Source organism: Cibotium barometz, chromosome 7 (assembly GCF_041138505.1).
Source record: "Cibotium barometz isolate CiBa-2024 chromosome 7, ASM4113850v1, whole genome shotgun sequence".
In the NCBI taxonomy this organism is placed as follows: Eukaryota; Viridiplantae; Streptophyta; class Polypodiopsida; order Cyatheales; family Cibotiaceae; genus Cibotium; species Cibotium barometz.
In genome coordinates, this window is record NC_141052.1 from 41,153,717 (window position 1) to 41,176,730 (window position 23,014).

Consider the following 23,014-nt stretch of genomic DNA (forward strand, 5'->3'; position numbering starts at 1 on the left):
CTTCACCCCTTTGCTTGTCTAGCCCTTGTTTGCCTTGGCTCTTGGTGAAATATGAGATGCAGCAATGGGATTGTGGGCTCCTCTATTTATACTACTCTAGGATGAGCAGTCGGCCAGCTTAAGTCCAGTCGGCCAGCATTGAATTGTCCCACGACTGATAAATCAACATTTAATGCTAGAAAATTCCCATAAAAGCTGCGCTTCTTCTCTTGCTGGCTGGGCATCAGGCGCCTCCTTTAAGCCAGGTTTGGGCACTGTTTCTAGGCTGTTTGGGGACTGGGCAGCCTGTATGGGCTGCCCCATACTTGCCCTATACCCCTCCTAGGGCTGGATAACCAGTCGGCTACCCCTGGCCTGCCCCTAGGGCTGTCCTACAGCCCCTCCATGGCTGGTGGGTTCAGCCAGGGCCTTCCTGGCCCTCATGGGGGTGGTTTCACACCATCCCCATGCCCACACTAAGACTTGGGGTAGCCCTATGGGCTGGCCCCTTGTTCTAAAAGCAAACCCTAACTAACTACACAATGATTTGGCATCTGGTACCATACCAGATACACAGAATCACTGACATCATTCCAGAGGGAGACTCACAGCGCGGACTGGCACTATTTCATGTGCAGGACAGTGCACACCTGACCTTGGACTCATGTGCAGGACAATGCACACCTGACCTCGGACGACTGAGATGGATCCGTGGTTGACTCGTTCCGGACTGGGCTCACATGGGACCAGTTCACCATCCCAGGTCCTGCACCTTCTGTACAGATATGTTTACATGGCATCCAAGTGCATGATGCACGTGACATCCCCTTCTGCTTAACTTGACGGAAGCTGCATAGCCTCCAAATAATCCGTCAATAACGCCGGATAGTCTGCAAAAAACTCTTTGTTAAGCCATACCGCTTCATGGGTCCCTCGGTCCTAAAACTTCGTGAGGAACTGTTTTAGTCTTCGGCCTGAGCCATGCTTGAAACGGTGCAGAAGGATCTGTTCTGAAACCATAACTTCTGCTTCATCAACAATATCTGGTTCCGCTTCGTCTTTGACTTCTGAAGGGATAGGACCTGCATATGGCTTTAACCAACTGATAAGAAAGACATTGTGCATAGTCCAACTCGGAGGTAGCTTTAACTGCATAGACACCTCATTAATCTTTTTCCTGATGGGAAAAGGTCTGAAGCTCCTGAAAGACAACTTTGGGCATCACTTGCCCACCTGTTTCAACCTTTGCTTCATAATCCGAAGATAAACCCAATCCCCTTCCGAAAACTTCATATCCCTTCGGTCTTTATTGGCCTGTCGAGTGTAGGCGTCTTGGGCTTTAGCCAATTTGTCTTTTATTGATTCTAAAATCTCCTGGTAAGACTCTGTCATTCTGTTCGCTTCAGGTACTGAAGACGAAGTCCTGGTCAACAATGACTGGAAAGGTCTTCCAAATGCTGCCTCATATAGAGTCCTGCCAATAGCTGAAGAAAAAGAATCATTCAAAACAGCTTGAACTAACGGCAAATATGATTCCCACTTACCTTACTGATCGTGGACATAACTTCAGCACATCAAAGGCCAACTGGTTGTATATCTCTGTCTGGTCGTCCGTCTGTGGGTGGAATGCACTGGAAAAATTCAACTTAGTACCAAAGTTATCAAACAATGCCCTCCAAAAATGACTGGTAAACTTGGCATTGCGGTCTGACACTATGGTCCTAGGAATCCCGCCAATCGAGTACCAAAGCTGAATGAACAATTGGCCAACATCCTCGGCGGTCACATTGGCCTTGCAAGGAATAAGCATAACAAATTTGCTAAATCTATCAACAATAGTTAAGTACTGCGTATTACACTTACTCAAATTGGGAGGCAGATTTGTGACAAAGTCCATCGAAATATCTTGGAAAGGACCCTCAGGAATTGGCAACAAGGGCTGTAACAACCCTATCTTCTTTCCACGAGGAGCTTTCACCTTTTGACAAATATCACAGCGTTGTACATATGTAAACACATCTCGCCTCATCTTTGGCCAATAATATTGCCGTTCCAATTTCTCCAGAGTCGAATTCATGCCCCTATGACCACCTGTAATGGCGTCATGGGCATCATGGAGAAGAGCTGCCCTGAATGACTTCATGACACACAGTCGGCCTTTGTAGAAAAGCCAACCATCGCGTATCAGAAAGTGGCATAGTCCTGTGGCATCCAATGCCTGTTCCCACTGTGTACCGAATTCCTCGGAATCCGCATACGTGTGCTTTATGTCATCTAGTCTTGTACCAACAAGATCGAGTCTAGTGGTTTGAATTGTAGTCACTTGTCCCTTCCTACTCAAAGCATCGGCCACTGGATTGGCTTTTCCTAGAAGGTACTCAATTATACCACCGAATTACTGGAATATCCGACTCCAGTGGTGTTGTCGATCACTCCATTGTGCACTTGGCATTGTCTGAATCCAGCGTAATGCCTGATGGTCAGTGCGAACCTCAAAGTCACGGCCATACAGAAAATGTTTCCGATGTTTCAAGGCCTGTATAACTGCTAGGAGTTCACGATCATAGATTGAGTAATTTTTTTCTGCAAGCAGTAACTTACGAGACATGTAAGCTACTGGATGATCATTCTGTTGTAACACACCGCCAATTGCGATGTTACTCGCATCGGTGATCACCTGAAATGGTTCGTCCCACGAGGCAAGTGCTAAACAAGGCGCTTCTGATAAAGCCACCTTGAGGTTCTTGAATGCCTCCAACGCTCGTGGAGTCATTCGAATCTTTTGCCTTCTTGTCTTCACACCCTTTAGCAGATCGGTGAGATCCGCCGAGAGATCAGAAAACTTGTCTATGTGGGTGGAGTATGCCTGGCATATACCCACAAAGGATCTGATGTCATAGGCTGTCTGAGGTACTTCCCAGTTGACAATCTCGGTCACTTTAGCCAGATCAAGTCGAATGCCTTCGGCACTAATTATGTATCCCAAGTAATGCACCTGGAATAGATAAAATTCCGACTTCTTTTCATTAACGTAGAGCTCGTTGCTTTCCAGCAACTTAAGGACTTTCTCCACATCAATGTCATGCTGCTCAACCGTAGCTGAAATGTCGTCCAGAAATATGAACGCACACTTTCCAATCAAATCCCGGAAAACACGCATCATCATGCGGTTAAATGTGGCTGGGGCGTTCGTCAAGCCAAATGGCATGACCACAAATTACAGAAGGCTGTCTTGGGGATGTCCCCCTCCACAATCCGCACCTGGTCGTACCCTCTTTAAATCAAGTTTCGAGAACACCTTTGCTCCATTCAGTCTCTTGAGAATATAATCAATTCGAGGCATCGGGAATCTACTCTTGATAGTTAGCTTATTGAGTGCATGATAATCGACACACAAACGGGAAGACCCATCTTTCTTCTCGACAAATAAGATCGGGGTTGCAAATGGCGACACGTTGGGGCGGATGAAGCGAGATTGCAACAATTCTTGGAGTTGGCGGTCCAACTTCGATTCCATTGCCTTGGAAAGGCGATACGGAAACTTGCTCGGGGGTTCCGAGCGTGGGAGGAGGTCAATCTTGTGGTCCTCCGGTTTGGACGGGGGGAGCTGGGGAGGGAGGTTGTCCCGAAGAAAAATCTTCTGGAACTTTTCATGGAAAGTCGAGTACTTCTCGGAAGCACTGGCCACCGTCTGGGCTGTCTGGATGTATATTATCGCACCCCTTCTACTCATCCAACTTGGTTGTCTGGTCTGCGATTGCTCGCATCATCTGCTGGAACATATCTGTAACACTCAAGCCTGGTGCCCTAGCTAGGCTGCCTGGTGCACTTTGGTCCCATGGTTCTTGGTCTCTCTCGTCGTCGAAGCTCGCCATAGAAGGAAAAAGCACTTCCTTTCCAGAGCGCAATCTGACCATCCAGTATCTGTGTGAGAGACGTCCGGAGGCTGAAAACCAACCGTCCTTTGAGGGACAGGAGTCACTCCGAAAGGGGGAGTCCACCGGCGTCTGAAAACCAACCACACGAGCGAGAAAAAATTCTGGTTTCTTTACTGAATCTTTGCACTTGAACTAGGCTCTGATACCACTGTAACATGCGGAAGCTTCGGAGAGGATCGGTAACTTCAATGCTCAGAAGTCACCACTCTTTTCGTGACGGAATTAACGCACAAACTGAATGAAGATGTGCAGAAAATAGAGAGAGAGAGAGAGAGATGGAGAGGACACAGTATTGGGTCCCAAATACCCTCTGTAGGGCCCCCACCACGGATGGTGTATTTGCTTTATTAGAATGATGTAAATCTGAAAAGAAAATACAGAAATCTTGACCTTTCTTGGCTGAGAAATCTCTGCCCTTGACCTGCAGTCCTTCACCCCTTTGCTTTAGCAACTCCTTGGCTTGTCTAGCCCTTGTTTGCCTTGGCTCTTGGTGAAATATGAGATGCAACAATGCGATTGTGGGCTCCTCTATTTATACTACTCCAGGATGAGTAGTCGGCCAGCTTAAGTCCAGTCGGCCAGCACTGAATTGTCCCACGACTGATAAATCAACATTTAATGCTAGAAAATTCCCATAAAAGCTGCGCTTCTTTCTCTTGCTGGCTGGGCATCAAGCGCTTGCTTAAAGCCAGGTTTGGGCACTGTTTCTAGGCTGTTTGGGGACTGGGCAGCCTGTATGGGCTGCCCCATACTTGCCCTATACTCCTCCTAGGGCTGGATAACCAGTCGGCTACCCCTGGCCTGCCCCTAGGGCTGTCCTACAGCCCCTCCATGGCTGGTGGGTTCAGCCAGGGCCTTCCTGGCCCTCATGGGGGTGGTTTCACACCATCCCCATGCCCACACTAAGACTTGGGGTAGCCCTATGGGCTGGCCCCTTGTTCTAAAAGCAAACCCTAACTAACTACACAATGATCTGGCATCTGGTACCATACCAGATACACAGAATCACTGACATCATTCCAGAGGGAGACTCACAGCGCGGACTGGCACTGTCTCATGTGCAGGACAGTGCACACCTGACCTTGGACTCCTGTGTAGGACAATGCACACCGGGCCTCGGACGACTGAGATGGATCCCTGGTTGACTTGTTCTGGACTGGGCTCACATGGGACCAATTCATCATCCCAGGTCGTGCACCTTCTGTACAGATCTGTCTACGTGGCATCCAAGTGCGGGATGCACGTGACAGAAGTGGCGCCTATGTTCACATTCCAAAGAAGCAGAGGGGGGACACGAAGTCCCAGAAGCTTGTATTTGTACGATATAACTCCTTTCCAAAGGATACAGGTTGTATGACCCGGAGCAGAACGAGGTTTTTGTCAGCAGAGATGTTTTTGATGAGCATGTTCCAGCTTCCACTGTTGATGAGCCACCACTTCTTGGAGACCCAGATGAGTTTGCTGATGATTCCGAGTCTATTGTTCTAGTTGGACAGCGTCAGTCAGTTGTAGAGGTTGAGCCCATGGCTGGAGATGAGCCCCGCAGTAGCAGGAGGCTCCGCGTTCTGTTCGAGTACCCAGGTGGTTGTTAGACACCCTTCGGGAGTCAGATGTTACGGAGTTTCCCTCCGAGTGGACCACAGAAGACGGACCTTGAAGATCGCACAAAGTTTGTGACAAAAGTCATTCAGCGGAGCTCTTACAAGTAAACTATGCTTTGATGTCTCGTATCATGTGGGACAAAGAGCCCACTTCCATGAAGGAAGCTCTTTCTCAGGATACTTGGAGGAAAGCCATGCAAGTGGAACTGGATGCCATAGAGAAGAATAAAACTTGGGAGTTGGTTCCGAGGCCGTCAAAACGGTCAGTCATTGGTGTCAAGTGGGTCTTTAAGACCAAGTATACGTCTGATGGGTCAGGGACAAACACAAAGCCAGACTTGTGGCTAAGGGTTATGCTCAGCGGCCTGGCATCGACTATGAGGATGCCTTTGCACCGACAGCGAGGATGACCACGATTCAGACTATTCTTGCCCTTGCCTCTTCTCAGCAGTGGCCCGTATATCAGATGGATGTCAAATCCGCGTTCCTTAATGGTGACTTGCAGGAGGAGGTGTATGTTGAGCAGCCTCCAGGCTTTGAGGTTCCAGGATCAAAGGGGATGGTTTACAGGTTGCGGAAGGCCTTGTATGGTCTTAAGCAAGCTCCCAGGGCTTGGAATCAGAAGATTGATTCCTTCTTTCTATGGATTGGATTTCAGAGATCAGTTGCAGATCCTAACTTGTATCTCTTTCGGGAACACGGCTTGGTCACGTTGATCATCCTTTATGTGGATGACCTCATTCTCATTGGCGGTCACGTGGAGCACATAGCAGTGACGAAGGCTGCCTTGTCAAAGGAGTTTGAGATGACCGACTTAGGCTTACTCCACTTCTTCTTGGGATTGGAGATTTGGCAGACCCAGAGGGGGTTCTTTGTCTCTCAGCAACGGTATGTTCATGAGTTGCTTGAGACCTTTGGGATGGAGAACTGCAAGCCTATCACATCAGGACCCGAACACAAAGCTTACTATGAATGATCCTTGTGAGTCGGTTGATGCCTCTTTGTATTGGAAGCTTGTTGGTTCATTGATATGGTTACTGAACATCAGATTGGACTTGAGCTTTCCTGTGGGGCTATTGAGCTCGTTCATGCAGATGCCTTTGAAGACTAATTGGGACGTAGGATTGCGAATCTTGCGGTATCTGCAGGGTACAAAGGATCTTGGACTCTTCTACGACACTGGAGGGGAAACGAAGGACGAAGTCCGACTCCAAGGCTGGAGTGACTCTGATTTGGGAGGATCAGGCTACGGATTTACCCTCGGCTCAGGAGCTATATCATGGAGCAGCAAGAGGCAGCCAACCATTGCCTTGTCATCGACTGAGGCAGAGTACTGGGTTGCTTGTGGTGCAGCTCTCGACGCAAGGATAGTACCTAGGACTTCTTCAACTCATCTTTATTAGAAGGTGAATTTTAGTAAGTATAATGGTAAACTTGATTCCATAACTTTGTATACTCTGTTGGTAGGAGGTTAGACATAGAGAAGGTGCTATTAGCTAACATCGAGGGGGAAAACATCTCATGGTGGACTCATTGGTCAATTCCAATTGAGTTTCTGCATATGATTTGGGACCAATTTGTCACTAACCTCAAGAAGCGGTTTCTACCGCCTCATTATCTTGGAGCGACTCGAGAACGGGTATCAGGGATTGCGCCAGAAGACGCTACTTGTTCTCCAATTTGCAAATAGTCACTCGGTTTTACAGTTTGCAGAAGTCGGATGCGGATAAAAGAGGACAATTCCTCTACGGTTTGGGTACGCAAATCCAATGGGATGTGCACATGTTTGAACCAGAGACTTTTGATCGGGCACTTTTGCTTGCGCAAAGTTGCTGAGATGAAGTGTAACAACGGAAAACCAGAGACTTTTGATCGGGCACTTTTGCTTGCGCAAAGTTGCTGAGATGAAGTGTAACAACGGAAAACCAAAGACCTTCCAGCTCGGAGTAGCCAAGGCAGCCTCTGGCAAGGGCTACATCAGGGTCTACCCCGGGAGCTTCTGGCTCCAAGAACTTGAACAACGAACCTTGCCTTACTCCAGACTAGAAGGCTCTGGCAGGCAAGACATGTGATAAGGTCAGTTTCCGAAGAGCGCGAACAATACAATAAGGATTGTCCTAAGAAGACCCCTGCTTAGACCACCATCCCAGCCTTGACAACTGCTGTGGTGAGCCAGCCTTCCACACCGACCCCCCAGGTTTTCGCTAGTCCTTTAGTTCCCACTTCTACGGTTGGCGCCATTGTCAACCAGGAGCTTGAAGATAAAAGGGCAACCATGACCCGGAGTATGAGCAAAACGAATTTCTCAAGGCTTTTGGCTACATATGTGGCCAGAGAGTCGTTGTCTCATTTGGCAACCGCAATACAGAGGACGTGGACACAGAATAGGCCGCTCGGCAAGCCCGTTTTTCGTTGACCTCCGTAGATACGAAAGTGGAGAGATTTAGCACGGGCATGACAATGAGCATCAAGTTTGAAGCTCACATGGCTAAATCAGTTATCCAAGATTTTTTTTTTTTGTGCAATTTCATGGATGCCCCTCTTGTAGGAGAAGACATAATCTTAGGGATGCAATGGTTTCACAAGTTTACCCTAGACATTGATTGGGACTAGCGCACATTCCAGATTACCCAAAATGTGTCAAAGGCTCTCGTGATCATTAAGTGTGAACTAGGGATACCTAACTTTCGAGTCAATAGCCTTATCGAGGCTAAATGAGAGATTCGAAAAGGCACAAACGAAGTCAACTACACACAATAGGGTCTTCTTCCTTCACGTAGGAGGATGCCTCAATATGAGATAGTGATTTTCTTGTCTACGTGTAGCTCTCACAGCTACCCAAAGATGTTCTAAAATAAAAAGGGAAAGAGATGGAATTACTCTTACTGGTGTACCGCTTCGTTTGCTTGCCTCTTGAGCTCTTCACATGAGCTGGTGCTCTGATACCATGAGAAGAATGCAGGGGAGACGGTGAGTGCATGTGGAAAATTTGCAGAGCCAAAACGGGGCTTGAAACGCGTTCGAATCGCCCCGAACCGCATAATAGGTTCTTTTTCCTTCAAGTGGCATATTGCCCATAATCTCACCAACCATGCTAGTAGCGTAAGTGCGGAGCTGCCATCATGGCATGTCACCAATATCCACACTATTTGAGCTCGATATTTCAACATTCTTGCTCCCTCCTTGGGCTGAAAACTTGTACCTTTCTTCGGCTGAGAACTAGATCCCTTCTTGAAAACTTGCAACCCCTTGTTCTTGCCCTCATCCTTGTACCATGGCTGCCGGGCTGAGCATCTGGGGACTTTGTACCCCATGATACCCACCTGGGGGCTCTATACCCCATGGATGTCCTCATTCTGGCACCACTAGGATGCTTGATGTTGAAGAACCACTTTGCGTTGTCCTGTCTAGACCAAAAATAGCTAACTTTGTACTACGCGTTTTCCAAATTTGCACCAATTCGGCACCTCTAGGACTTCCACCAAGCTCTGATACCAATGTAACATGCGGAAGAACTACCTGTATCAAGAACTGTGCAAAAATATAGAGATAATGTAATCAAGGCAGCAAGGCCAGTACTTTAGTCACCCTCCCTGGCTCCTAACTAGGATAAGAATAACACACAGCCTTTTATGACTGAAGGCACACACACATACATAAGCACAATCAGATTTTAAGGGGGATTACCCGGGGAAAAGAACCCTTATTGACTCTCACAGTCTTCCTCATTGAGGGAGACTTGAGCTGTTGCAGCGGTTATTTCTTCATCTTCAATTAGCACCTCCTAATCATCAGCTATGAGATTAGCATGATGCTTTTCTTGCTCTTTTTCCAACTTCTTGAAGCTGTTGGACTCCTTGTGTCCCATTCTTTTGCATTATCTGCATTGAAGCTTTTTGTTATTCCTCCAATTTTGTGCTTCCACAAAGGCTTTGTCGTATTCAATACCACTGTTAGCTTGCTGGTCTTCTTTGTTTCTCCTATCCTTCTTAAGGTGCAAGGCCACTAGATCTTGAAATTTTGTAGGTACTACACCCAGGATCTTCAAGGTCTACTCAAACCATGTTATCCTTTGCATGCTTTTGATGAGCACAACCACTTTGTCTTCATCCTCAGGCTCACATTTGAGGCTGGCAAGCTGTTGGGCTATTGACCCGAACTTGGCCGAATGGTCACTCTACTCTTCATTGTCATTCATTTTGTAGATCATAAAATTTAAGCTTCAAAAAGACTTCAGAGTTTGTGATTTTGTTACGGAAGATACCTTCAAGTTTGGCCTAGATTTGCTTGGCCGTAGGCTTGAAATCAATGTGATGCACTAGTGAAACTGCAAGACTGCGATAGCCCTGTGGTGGTGTTGTTGCCACAACTTCAGTTCGGGGCCCAAGGTTTCAGGGCCTTTTTCTTCCTCGGAGATGACCTCCCATAGCCGCATCTTTGTCTGCCAAGTGGGGAACCCGCTGCGAGAGAACTTTTCAACTAGCAAGGATACGACAGATGTCAGGAGTGCCATAATCATGGTTCTCCTGTGATGATCTCTGTAACCCTGTGTTAGTGATGTCTAGCTCCTATGGTTTGATAGAGTCGTCCAAATCAAGTAGTGGGACGTGGCGACTCCGTATATTGACGTCTTCAAAAGACCCAAAGAGTCTATGAGACCAAAATGATGTGTACAGTGTCCATTGAAGTCTCGTCATGGATGAAATAAGAAAAAGCAACAATAAGCTAGAAGTGAAAACTAAAAGCTAAGATCTCAGACTCTGAGATTATACAAGATGAAAAATCTAGATCCTACTATGCTAGGTATAGGGTACAATAAGTGATGGGATATGGGAGAGTTGAATAAAAATAGTCAATCAACTCTGTATGTCAGGCAAGGGCCCATTTCGGATGTCCATCATGGCTGATACAAGAAGGCTAGAGATGTTGATAGTTTGCTTTGAGGATGAGGCTGCTTGATGGCGGGCGAGGATCTTCTAAATCCAAGGCTGATGAGCTGGAGGTGGTCGGGGTCCGACGAGACGAGGGTGTCTAGCTCTTTGGAGTGTGCGTGCTCGATCTAATGTGACTTCCATGGGCCTGCTGTGAGGGGGCACTGTGGTATAGGATTCTGTATCCATTGTGGTGGGCTCTGGTGCCTCCCTATCCACCCCTCTAGGCTGGAAAAAACTGGTGATGGTAAGCTGAGAGGCGGCCTGTTGGGGGCGAGGATCTCTGAGTAGTGAGTCTCTGTGTCGGCTGAGCTCCAAGAGGAAGAGTCCAAGGCACCTCTGATTTTGGTACTCCATGATCCAAGGTAAGGGTCCAAAGCCCTCTCTGCATTGATAGTGAAACCTCGCTCTAATCTCATAGTAGACTGGGCACTGCCAAACATAGTGCTTCTCTGACTCAACCCCCATTGACAGAGTCTACATGTCCTATCCTCTCTGGGTATCTGCTATCAAATCCCCACCAGATCTCCTCGTGATCGTTCTTGGTACGAGACTCGAATCCTGCAAACAAACAAACAAACAACAAGGGGGTGTAGGCTTGACTCACCTCCCAATCATGACAGCCGTGGGCAAGTCCACAGTCTTGGCTGTCCCCACCGAGCCACGAGCTGAGCTAACTAGGTTGACGTACCGACCAATCTCCTCCTCGCGACGTCCCATACCGCCACGGAGCTACCCTCACGGGCCTCGAGATTGCTACCGGCCTCGGCTGCGTAAACCAGGTGCACGTCTGCACTAGATCCAGGCTCCAAGACCATGGAGCTCTCACAAACTCACGAGACTCTCTATATCACTAATGACTCACCTTGGCCACCCTTTTATAGGCTCTTGGCCGGTCATCGGGCGTCCACACTTGGGCGCCTGCCCGTCCATACTTGGGTGCCTGCTCGTTAGTCTATCCCTAACTCAGCTCGTCAATCAGCCTGCCTAGCTCCAAGCTTCCCCAAACCTCGAAGCTAGTCTTGTGTGCGTGTAGCACACGGTAGATACACACTGTGCACATGACATACTCCCCTTCCTCTAAGAGCTCACTCCTGAGCTCACTAAAAAGCCAGGGTAATCTCTCTGAAGAGTAGTCAATGTCTCTCATGTAGCGGCGTCCTCAACACGATCCTTCCACTTGATCTTGTATTCCGTGATAAGCGTATTACGCAATCTTCGTTCACGAAATCCAAGAATCTTTTCAGGTTCGTGTGGAACAAATGTCATGTCCTCGACATCTATAATTTCTTGAGGAGTAACTAACTGATATGTTCCACCCAGTACTTCCTTAAGTCTACTGACATGAAATACAGGATGAACTTTTACATGAGAAGGCAAATCCAATTCATATGCAACTGAACCAATCCTTCGTGTAATACGAAATGGTCCGTAGTATCTAGGGGATAATTTCGGAGATCGACCTGTCCGTAAAGTCTCGGAATCTTTCGGAACTCGCAAATACACCATCGTTCTTTCAGAGAACTCTCTGGGTGAACGATGTCTATTAGAATAAAATCTATCTCGGTCTTGAGCACTTCTAATAGATTCCTTCGCAACTTGTAACATTTCCTGCATATCTTGCAAAAAATTACGTGCTGCATCATGCTGAAGTCCTGAGAATCCTACTGTAATAGGTGATCTAGGTTAAAAACCATACATAAGCATGAAAGGACTAAAACCTGTACTCGTATGCTTAGTACTGTTATATGCAAATTCTAACATAGGAAGATAATCCTCCCATGAACTCTGTCTTTTGGATACATATGCTCGAAGCATATCCTCCAAAATCTGATTCACTCTTTCAGTCTGGCCATCAGATTGAGGATGATCAGAGGAACTCAAATTCAAAGTTGTTTCCAACTTCTCAAAAACAAGTTTCCAAAAATCACTCGTAAACTTAGAGTCCCTATCACTGACTATGTCCTGCGGTAACCCGTACAGTCTAAACAATTCTAATTGCGTAGGTGTAATAGTCTTCCGGATCGGTAAAAATCTAGCCATTTTTGTCAAGCGATCTATCACAACCCAAATAGAATCGTGGCCTTGATGTGTTCTTGGCAATCCGGTAATAAAATCCATGGAAATACTTTCCCATTTATTACGTGGGATTTGTAAAGGATGCAACAACCCAGCCTGTCTAAAGCGTTCAACCTTATTTGCCTGACAAATTTGACACTTGAGAACATAATCTTCTACATACCCTTTCATCTTTGGCCAATAAGAAGCGTGTTTCACTAATGATAGCGTCCTGTGTACCCTAGGGTGTTCAGTAGAAGGGGCGTCGTGACACTCCTTAAGAATCTTGGACCTAATGTCTGGGATCTGTGGTACGCAAATTTTGTCATTACGGAATAGTAAACCATTCTGAATCATCCACTGGCCTCCTGCAGCCTGAATGGTAGACTGCTCAGTCATTGAGTCTTGGTCAATCAATGAGCTCCCGTCCTGGATCTTCTGCCAAAATGGACCAAAATAACTATCAGTCCTGCAAAGCCCTCTCAATGACTGAAATAAGTCAGTAGAAATCTCGGTGAACGACAAAGTATTCACCTCTCGAATTCGACTAAGCGCATCTGCAACACTATTCATGGACCCTTTCTGATAACGGATCTCAAAATCAAAATCTTGCATTAATTCAGTCCAACTAGCTTTCCTTCCTCTCAAATCATCCGCATCACACACATACTTGATTGACTGATGATCAGTCAATACCACAAACTTGGAGCCATATAAATAATGTCTCCAAACCTTGAGAGCATGAATCACAGCATAAAGCTCCTTCTCAAGGGTTGGCCAACGAGATTGAGTGTCGTCTAGCTTTTTACTTTCAAAAGCAACCGGTCTACCATCTTGAAATAGAGCAGCCCCGATGGCATAGTCACTGGCATCAGTTTCAAGAACAGAAGGCCGACTAGGATCAGGTAATGCTAAGATAGGTGCTTCCTTGACTTTATCTTTCAAAAGTTTGAAGGCCATATCTAGATCTTTATTCCAAATGATAGGCTGATTTGACTTACGTCCACGACCTTTCAATAAGTCGGTGATCGGTAGTGTGAGCTGAGAGTACTCCTGCACAGATTTCCGAAGAAAAACAACAAAACCGAGAAAAGAACAAAGTTGTTTCACTGTTCGCGGTATAGGCCAGTCCAGGACCTTCTGAACTCGGTCATAGTCAATGCTCAATTCATCTCGAGTGATCTTGTGTTCCAAGTAAATGATGTCGGTCATAAAGAACTCACATTTACTTAATTTAGCATATAGTCAATTCTGTCTTAAAATAGATAAGACAATCGTGAGGTGTCTAACATGATCCTCAAGAGTAGGACTATATATCAAAATATCATCCAGGAACACCACCACAAATTTTCCCAAATGTTCACTAAAAAGATCGTTCATCATTTGCTGAAAAGTGGCTGGAGCATTGGTTAACCCAAAAGGTAATACGAGAAACTCGTAATGGCCATACCTAGTCCGAAAGGCAGTTCTTTCGAAATGCCTTTCATGAATACGTATCTGGTGATAGCCAGTACGTAAATCTATCTTCGTGAAATATTTCGCTCCTGCTAACCGGTCAATCAGGTCATCTGATCTAGGGAGAGGATAACGGTTCTTAATGGTCAGCTTGTTCAATCTCTTGTAATCTATACACATTCTCCAGGTATTGTCCTTCTTTCTCCTAAGCAACACAGGTGCACCCCAAGGTGATTTACTTGGACGGATCTAGCCCATCCTCAAATAATCTTCGCGTTGTTTAGCCAACTCATCTTCCTCAGCTTGGCTCATCCTGTAAGGTGGAATAGTGACAGGATGAGCACCAGGGATCAAGTCAATACGGTGATCTACTGCCCGTTCAGGTGGTAAACCCGATGGCAGTTCCTTAGGAAATACATCTTGAAACGAATCAAGTATCTTCTGTAATTCTTTGCTTTCAAACACATTTAATTCATTGACATCCATGGAAGGTATGAGAAATGAAGAAAGTGGAATCAATACACAATGGAAAGCGGTATACAAAGAAGAATCCAATATATTTTCAAAATCAATTGTATTTACAAGAGGTCCCTGAGAGGGATGAATACAATCACCTAAAATACTATACTGGGTGTCCCTATGCTGAAAAGAAAAAATATGACTAGACCAATCTATCTGGACTTGAAGAGTCTTAAACCACTCAATTCCTAATAACAAAGTCTACATTTTCTAGGTGCATAACATAGCATTCCAGAGTATCTTTGTAATCCTAAATCTAGATTGGAAGCATCTCCACCTTTCGATCCCATACTTGCCTTCCCGCAGGTAGGCGTACCTCATAGGTATGATCGCTGGGTGTCGTATCAAGACTCAATTTCTGCACAAGTTTGTAGTTAACAAAGTTGTGTGAGCTGCCAGGGTCTAGAAGAATGTGAATCTTATGGCCATTCACTTCTCCATAAACGCGGAGAAGATCATGCAAGCCAAATACTTTAGAGTTGAATAGACAATCAGAACAAGTACTAGGGCGAGAAAGTACAGTAATTGACGTACCTGTCAAAGATAACTGGTTAGCTGCCTTTGGCTTGGGTCCTGTGTTGTCTTTGCACCCTTTTGCTTTGGGCACTCGTTACGCATGTGTCCTTTTTCTTCGCAGATAAAACAACGTCCTTCCTTCTTGAGCTTTAAAGCCCTAAGGAGTCGTTTCTTCTTCGCTTGTGTCGAACTTGAATTCTTCGAAGGTTGGTCCGAAGACTTTCCTTCAGTCGTGTTAGCCATAGGTGCAGAGAACTTTCATTTATGCTTGTTCCCCTGCTCGGTAACGGATTTCGACTTGGAAGAGACCATTGTATCATCATAGATACGAGCTGAATGAATGGCTTCGTCCAATGTTTTGCATTTGTTATTTTTAACTTGTAAACAATATGAGTCTGGTAAGCCAGCTACGAAAAACCCCAAAAGAGTAGTGGGATCCATCTTTGTAGCTTTCATCTGCAAGTCCCTAAACTTTTGGAGGTAGACCTCATAAGTGAGGTGCTGCGAGGTCATGGTCAAAGCTGAAAAGCGGACAACAACATCATAATCATCCTCTTTCTTGAGGAATTCTTTCTTGAAGATGTCTTTGAATTGTGCCCAAGTCGTTGGCTTAGGGTCGAGTTCCTTCCACCAAAGCAAAGCTTTGCTTGAGAGGAAACCTGCTGCTAACTGGATCTTTTTTCCATCATCATATGGATGAAACTGAAAATGGACCTGCCACTTATATAGCCATGTGTCCACGATCTCCTTGGTACGCTGCTTTTGGTCGCCCCCGAACGGTTCCGGAGTAATGTTGGGGCCTAAAGCAGAGGCCAAGGTATCCATACCCGAAAGAGTAGAGAGGGTAGTGGTCAAAAGAGCGATGGAGTTTTGCAAAGCTTGCATCTGGGCTGCGATTTGTGCCTGACGTTCCGACAAAGAAGCTTCGAGAGCTACTTTGAACTCTTGGAAATCTGATTTTGACACATAATCGTCAAAAAGATCGGCATCGGTATCTTCCGTAGCCGGCAAGCCTTCGCGTTCGACAAGGGGCTCCAACTCTGATTCTTGGGTCGACATCGTGAAGAGGACAAGTAGAGAGAAAATTCGATCTTTGCACAATAAAAGTGCAAGGGAACTTGAGAGCTTGAGAGCTTGAAAACTTGAGAGATGTGTGGCAAGAAGCCCACTTAAGGGGTTTATATAACTAGCCCCAAAAGCTACTTGAGCTTTTGCTTTTGTTTTTGTTTTTTTTGTTTTATATATATATATATATATATATATATATATATATATATATGGATATATATATTCTGTTTTCTTAAAAAAAACAACACCTTTAATCGTTGGAGGGCTTTTAAACTTTAAAAAAAAAAATTAATCTAAAAAAAACAAAAGCACCGAATGCTTTTTGTTTTTTTTTTCTCCTTCCCTCCTGGATTAGCGCCGCCGCCAACTTTCTGCTGTCGCTTGCTTTCCTGTCGGCGCCTGAGTTACACAAGTGGCCTGCACTAGCCTGCGCCAGCCTACGCCTAGGCCTGGCCGCCTGGGTAGGCTTGACCGCCTGGCTGCGTAGGCCTAGGCGCCCGCCAGCCTGCTGGCCGCCTGGGTAGGCCTGGCCACCTGGCTGCGTAGGCCTAGGCGCCCGCCAACCTGCTGGCCGCCTGGGTAGGCCTGGCCGCCTGCTCACTTGCGCCTACAACCAGTACAACAGTACCCGGCCAGCAGCACAAACGACACACAGCGACAACCGGCGACTTTCTCTCTCTCTCTTTCTCGTTCAACCCAAAAGCAACCATGCTTTTTTTTTCTGTTTTCTCTCTGCTGAAACTGTTTATACAGTTCAAAACCATCTTTCCTCTTCTCTGCAAGGCAAACAACCCTTTCTAGATCACAATCGCTATCATGACGGGTTCTTATGATGAAAAAAACAACATACTGAATCTGAAAACAGCAGTATGCACAGAAAAAACAGCAAGCTTTTTTTTGAACACATTACCTTTCTTCGACCTCATCTTCTCTACCTACCGACTTGCTCGTTCACGAGGCATGCTCTGATACCACTATCAAATCCCCACCGGATCTCCTCGTGATCGTTCCTGGTACGAGACTCGAATCCTGCAAACAAACAAACAAACAACAAGGGGGTGCAGGCCTGACTCACCTCCCAACCATGACAGCCGTGGGCAAGCCCACAGTCTTGGCTGTCCCCACCGAGCCACGAGCTAAGCTAACTAGGTTGACGTACCGACCAATCTCCTCCTCGCGACGTCCCATACCGCCACGAAGCTACCCTCGCGGGCCTCGAGATTGCTGCCGGCCTCGGCTGTGTAAAGCAGGTGGACATCTGCACTAGATCCAGGCTCCAAGACCATAGAGCTCTCACAAACTCGCAAGACTCTCTATATCACTAATGACTAACCTTGGCCACCCTTTTATAGGCTCTTGGCCGGTCATCGGGCGTCCACACTTGGGCGCCCGCCCGTCCATACTTGGGTGCCCGCCCGTTAGTCTATCCCTAACTCAGCTCGTCAATCAGCTTGCCTAGCTCTCCAACCTTCCCCAAACCGCGAAGCTAGTCTTGTGTGCGTGTAGCACACGGTAGATACACACTGTGCACATGACATCTGCTCAGCTGTGTCAGTCTCTATCCTCAGTCTATGGGATGATACCCTAAGCTGGCCATTGGCTATCCTCATAGCATGGGACATGAAGGCATCGAGATAACTTGGTCTCAGTATGAAACCATTTATTGTGAATCTCAGGAACTGATCTCTGTAGTACTGCATCTTGGTAGGCAATGGGATTACCAGTGTGATCCATGTGTTGAGTGTATATAGCCCCAGTAGATTGTGTCGGATCACCCGGTTCCTGTCCTCATGTGTAAGCCTAATGTGTGGGAATCTAGATCATACTGAAATGGAGGGAGCCGGTCCATCTGTAATCCATGTGCCTAAAACCAGCCGCTATCTCCTGTGATGACTCTAGTGCAAGTAGATCCATCTCCCTCACCATCTGTATATAAGTGACTGTCTAGAACAGGGCCTCCATCAACATAGTAGCTGCAGCAAACTCTGCATGGATGATCCAAAAGAAAGAAAGAAGGAAAGAAAGTTATATTAAACGTCTTCAAAAGACCCAATGGGTCTATGAGACCAACAATAGTGTCCATGTAATCTCATCATGGTACAAAAGAAAACAAAGACTAGAGCTATGAGCTGGGAATGCCAAATCCGAGCCATATGATACAAAATGAGACCATCATCATCATACAACCTATGGAGCTAGCTGCCAACCCCCCGGTAGGAGGAGGGGGCCATCAAGGATATCAAGCATGGGGTAGCCTGTAGAAGGCTTTGTAGATCTGCTGGGCATGAGAATGTGGCTCTGTGCCTCTCCAAGATCTCCTCAAGCTGGGGCTGATGTCTGTGTTGCTGGCCAGAAAGAGAGAGAGCTGTTCAGGATATCAATTAAAATTGTTCTACCACATTGTTGTATCTTTGTAGGACATTATCATGAATGAAAGGCATGAGGGGTTCAGTGTGACGATAGGTCGGTGCAACGTCACTAAAGATCAGCGAGATGAATTTCTTGAGCTAGTGAGAAGACTCCACGTGTAAGTCGAAGCATACTACAACATACAGGGTATGGACGGGGTGAGATGCCATCCAAAATCGGGGGTTTTTCCTCTCAAGTGTTACATGTCATATAGATGGTGAAGTAAAGAAAGCTTTTGGCTTTGTACCAGCAATCTTTTAAGACGGTTGGTGGAGGAAGAAATGATACATAGCACATGCAGTTGTCTGGTAACATCAATGAGAAGATCTATTCTGGAATAGAATGGGAAAAAGAGTGAATCTAAACAGGGCTCCAGCACGTGTGGGTGAAGGTGCTAGAATGCTTGGGTTTCCTTCAATTTCTACGTTTGACTTCCATTTCAACCGTGAGAGAACTGCATAAATTTTCATCGAAACAGCATCTGATTTGCTGCTCAAGTTCAAGCAATACAGGCTCAGACTCTTACTGGTGGATGTGAAAGAAGATTACGATATGCTGGGTTGTGTCCGCCAGAAGGCGGTAGACCTGAACTGGTCTTAGCAATAGCTGGAGACATCACCAAGCTGCAGTCCAGTTGCGAATTGCACCAATTGGTCAGAGGGCTTCCTATTTCTTGGGATGATGCCAAATTCTCTGTAAAAAAACATATTTTTTTTTTAATATTGTTTTTGGCAGGCGAGGTGTGAATGCAGCAATTTTTAGAGCTGTAGGTGACGAGTTAGAAATTGAAACCAAGAAACGTGCCAAGATGTTGAATTCAGGCTCAGCTCTTGCTGTGTCTCTCCCTGCAAAATCTCTATTGTATGCTATCAAACGTGTGACATATGCTATTCATGTTCTTGTTCCGAACTTGAGCCCTCAAAGACCGAACTGTTTGCAAGGAGACTATGATGAAGGCTGTAAAATGCCAAGGGATGCATACTCTTGTATGTTCCGGGCTTTTGCCTCAGCTGTGGAATCTCAATGTTCAGAGGGACCTATTGGCCAAAGCTCTCACTCAAGCAGTACAGCTACCACTGACACACATGAAACTAAGCCTCTGAATGCTTTTGCTGTCTCGATGCAATCTAAAAACCGTAAGTTTGTCAATGTAATCAGCGACCAGAAAGCAAAGCATGGCAGGCAAGATGCAGATCCGAAAGATGCTATCACTGGTGGTGCTGTGGATGCCAAACATGATGTATCAGGTAGTCATGACCCTATGTTTTCTAGGTCGAGCTTACCAGAACATGGCAATGCTGAGAGCAATAATGCATCTGGATCATATGGTAAAGCAGGCATCTTTGAAGGGGAAGTACACAAACTTGGTACAATCTATGACAATGAAGGTTTCAAATCAAAGAAATGGGAGCCTTGGGCAGAAGCATTGAAGAAAATGGCGTTACATCCGGAACAGCACAAAGACATCATGTTGCAAGTGACACATGAAGCGATTGTAATTGCTGATAAGTTCCCAAAGGTATTCCAAATCTCTCTTTGTGTTTCTGAATCGAGCATATATTCTTTCCTTAGTCTATGTAGCGCAGAGAGTAGCTGCCGAGTGCCCTGCTTTCTTTATAAGAGATGATATACAAACATTGCTGTCTCCTCTGATTCTGACACTTGCTCAAATGTAGGGACGAAAACACTTGCTGGTGGTGTCAAGGCAAAATGACCTTGACAGCATAGAAGACTTGAGGAGCTCGCACCTATCCCTTTTACAGCATATGCACACCTTGGGTCAGACATGGGTTCAATCTATTCAAGATCAAGATCAATCGTTGGCATTTCGGATGGGTTATCATTCGGTATGCTTTTGCTCACAGTGACTTTTTTACATAAACTTTTATATTCTTCTGTACTCATTGGATTTTAAACAGTATGCTCCTCATAATTTCACCTTTTGATCCACTGGTTTTAATCCCAGAAATTAGAAGATTCCACTATATTGGTTGATATATTTGTGTGCACATGTGCGTGTGTGCGTGAAGGTAGAGAAACGAAAGAAAGAAAAAAAGATGTTATCAACGTCTATGAAAGACCTACTAAAGGGTTTATGAGACCAAAAAGATGTTACATGTGAAAAAAAGATGTTATCAACGTCTATGAAAGACCTACTAAAGGGTTTATGAGACCAAAAAGATGTTACATGTGAAAGAAAATATAGGGCCAACATACAACGTAGGCCCTGTGTACAATATAGTAGGCAGCAAAAGAACCTTGTGTCCAGACTCATAATGTGTCCTCCTCATGGACTGAGTACTTGGCCTCAATATCCACTACTTGTGATGTGCCTCTGTGTCATTGGAGCAAGTCCCGGATGTGGAGCGGGTGGGGGGAAGATCTAGGTCTCAGGGACCGGGAACGTCTGGCTCTCTGGAGGACCTGCACTCTCTCTTGAAGGTGCCAGCATGCTGTGGTCCTCCTGGCTCTATCATGGTTCATTTGTCCGTGCAGATCTCGTATGGCAGTGTCACCCGGGGCTCTTTGGTGAAGGCCAAAGAAATCAGTGATAGATGTCTGAGGTATCTCGCCTCTCATGCTGCTGTCTCAGTAGTTTGTCTTTGTGGTGCCTCAGCTCTGGTCAGGATAGTCCTAGCCATCTCTGATCTGCGTAAAGCATCACCGGTGACAAAGGCCCGAACCTCTTCCTAAAGAGGCAGTGTAGTGCCAGCGTATCTTGTAGCAAACTGGGCATCTTAGTATATTATTTTGTCTCCCCGGTGCTACTAGCGCGTATATCTGTCTATCCTGTGGGATCCCCTCTGCTCTCCCCACCTCTGTCTGAAGGTGCTGTGATGAAAACCTCAACTAACTATTGACAATTTTCGTGACATGGGCATGTGTCTGTGGAGATAACTGTCTCAGTGAATTCATCCCAAGTGACCCTCAAGAAATGCTATCTGTAGGATTGGAGCTTTGGGGAATGCTCGGTCGGGGATATCCATGTCTGGTGTGTATGGAGTTGGGTCAAACCAGACGGATGATGCGGTTGATCGCCTGCGGTGATAGACCAAGAAAGGGGGAGAGTAAGCTGTACTCAAAAGAGAAGAGGCTGTCCATCTAAACGCCTTGTGACTTGAACCAACTGGTGGTGCGCTCGCAGTTACTATGACCCTCCTATGCCAATATCTAGAAGACCCCAGAGCCAAGTGTGAAAGGCGATCTGTATGTAGTGTGCAGACATGACTAGAGAGGTTGATCTGAACTTGGCCAATACTACATGTGGCACTGATTCCTTACTCTTAGTCTGAAAGCATCATAACTTGCATTCCTTCCACTCTCCTTCAGTCCTCCTCTCCTAAATATGTCCCCAGAAAGCCGCTCCATATATCACCGCCGGGCGAACCAAAGTATCAAATAGCCAACATTTGGCACTAGGCTCCTGGAAATGAGCTTGAAAATACTCTCTTCAAGTGAGCAAGGGCGGCACATCCTAGTGCCAAGCGTGTCCAGGTGGCTGCATGGATAATCAAGAGGGGGCTAGTAAAAGTGATGCCAAGATACGAAACCTTATCTCCTTTGCATGTGAAAGAATGTTTGGCTGCAACTGGCTAGGTGTTAAAAAGCATGATGTTCGTGCTCCTAAGAATAACCGTGAGATTCCTCTCATCACAAAAGGCTTGCAATGCATCCACTTGTTTCTGCAAACCCTCAGTCGAGTCTGCGATGAGGACAATGTCATTTGCATATAGGAAGATGGGTATCCTCGTTTATCGGAGAGAGTAGGCAATCCTTAATATCTAAATCCAGATTAATGCTTGAACACTTAACACCATTAAACCTTTCAATGTTGCCATTAGACAGGCGACAGAAAGAAAGCACCATAGATTGCATTAGTTGAATCGATGCATGTATATCAAGAGAGGTTGACGCCCGTACCTCTTCATGTCCGAAAGTTTAATAAAAGTGTTCACCCCTAATAAATGTCCTAAAGTCACTTGTAAATGTCCATATAAATGTCCTATGCATCCTATATATCATTATGAAGCTCCTGATGAGTGCCACACATCTCTCCATAGCTGATCTGCAAATCTGAAAATAAATGAGCATTATATCCATCAAATCTCCTCCTTAATGATTAGCTTATTGCCTCTGACACCCATTGTAACTATTTGGCCCTCCTAGCTCTATTTCACATGATGAAACCCATGCCCAGACACTAGGCAAGTGGAAGAAGACATGGGGACAAGGTCCATAAGGTTTGATTAAGAAAAAGCACCATTCTTGGTCAAAAAGCATGAAAAAGCAAAAAGTCAAACAGTGTTGACCGTGAGCCAAGGACACCGTTAGAAAGACGAAACTGAACCAGACCAAAAAGCTAAAAGCCACTTTTTTCAAAAAGTAGCTCCAAGGCCAAAACGCAAGGCCCTGAAGCAACAAGAACTTTTGACTAAAGTTGAGTAATATTTTACTATTAAAAAGACCAAAAGCAAAGTAAAAGACAAAAGCAAAGCAAAAGCATTACTTTTTGGCAAAAAGCAAGGCCTCCCCAAGTATA

The 23,014-nt window shown here is 45.8% G+C and overlaps 1 protein-coding gene across 8 annotated transcripts in view; it reads left to right on the top strand.

Annotated features, from left to right (window-relative positions):
- Window positions 1–23,014, top strand: part of LOC147637020 (transcription factor bHLH140-like) — a 54,414-nt gene that overhangs the window by 20,742 nt on the left and 10,658 nt on the right. For 3 of the 8 annotated variants that reach the window (XM_086800631.1, XM_086800629.1, XM_086800633.1), the window contains 2 exons: window positions 19,210–19,993; window positions 20,151–20,321. In XM_086800631.1, coding sequence (XP_086656757.1) covers window positions 19,210–19,993; window positions 20,151–20,321 — 955 coding nt within the window. Of the gene's footprint in view, window positions 1–19,192; window positions 19,994–20,150; window positions 20,322–23,014 lie in introns of those variants that run through there. The other 5 variants (XM_086800636.1, XM_086800634.1, XM_086800632.1 and 2 more) reach the window with 5 other exon arrangements.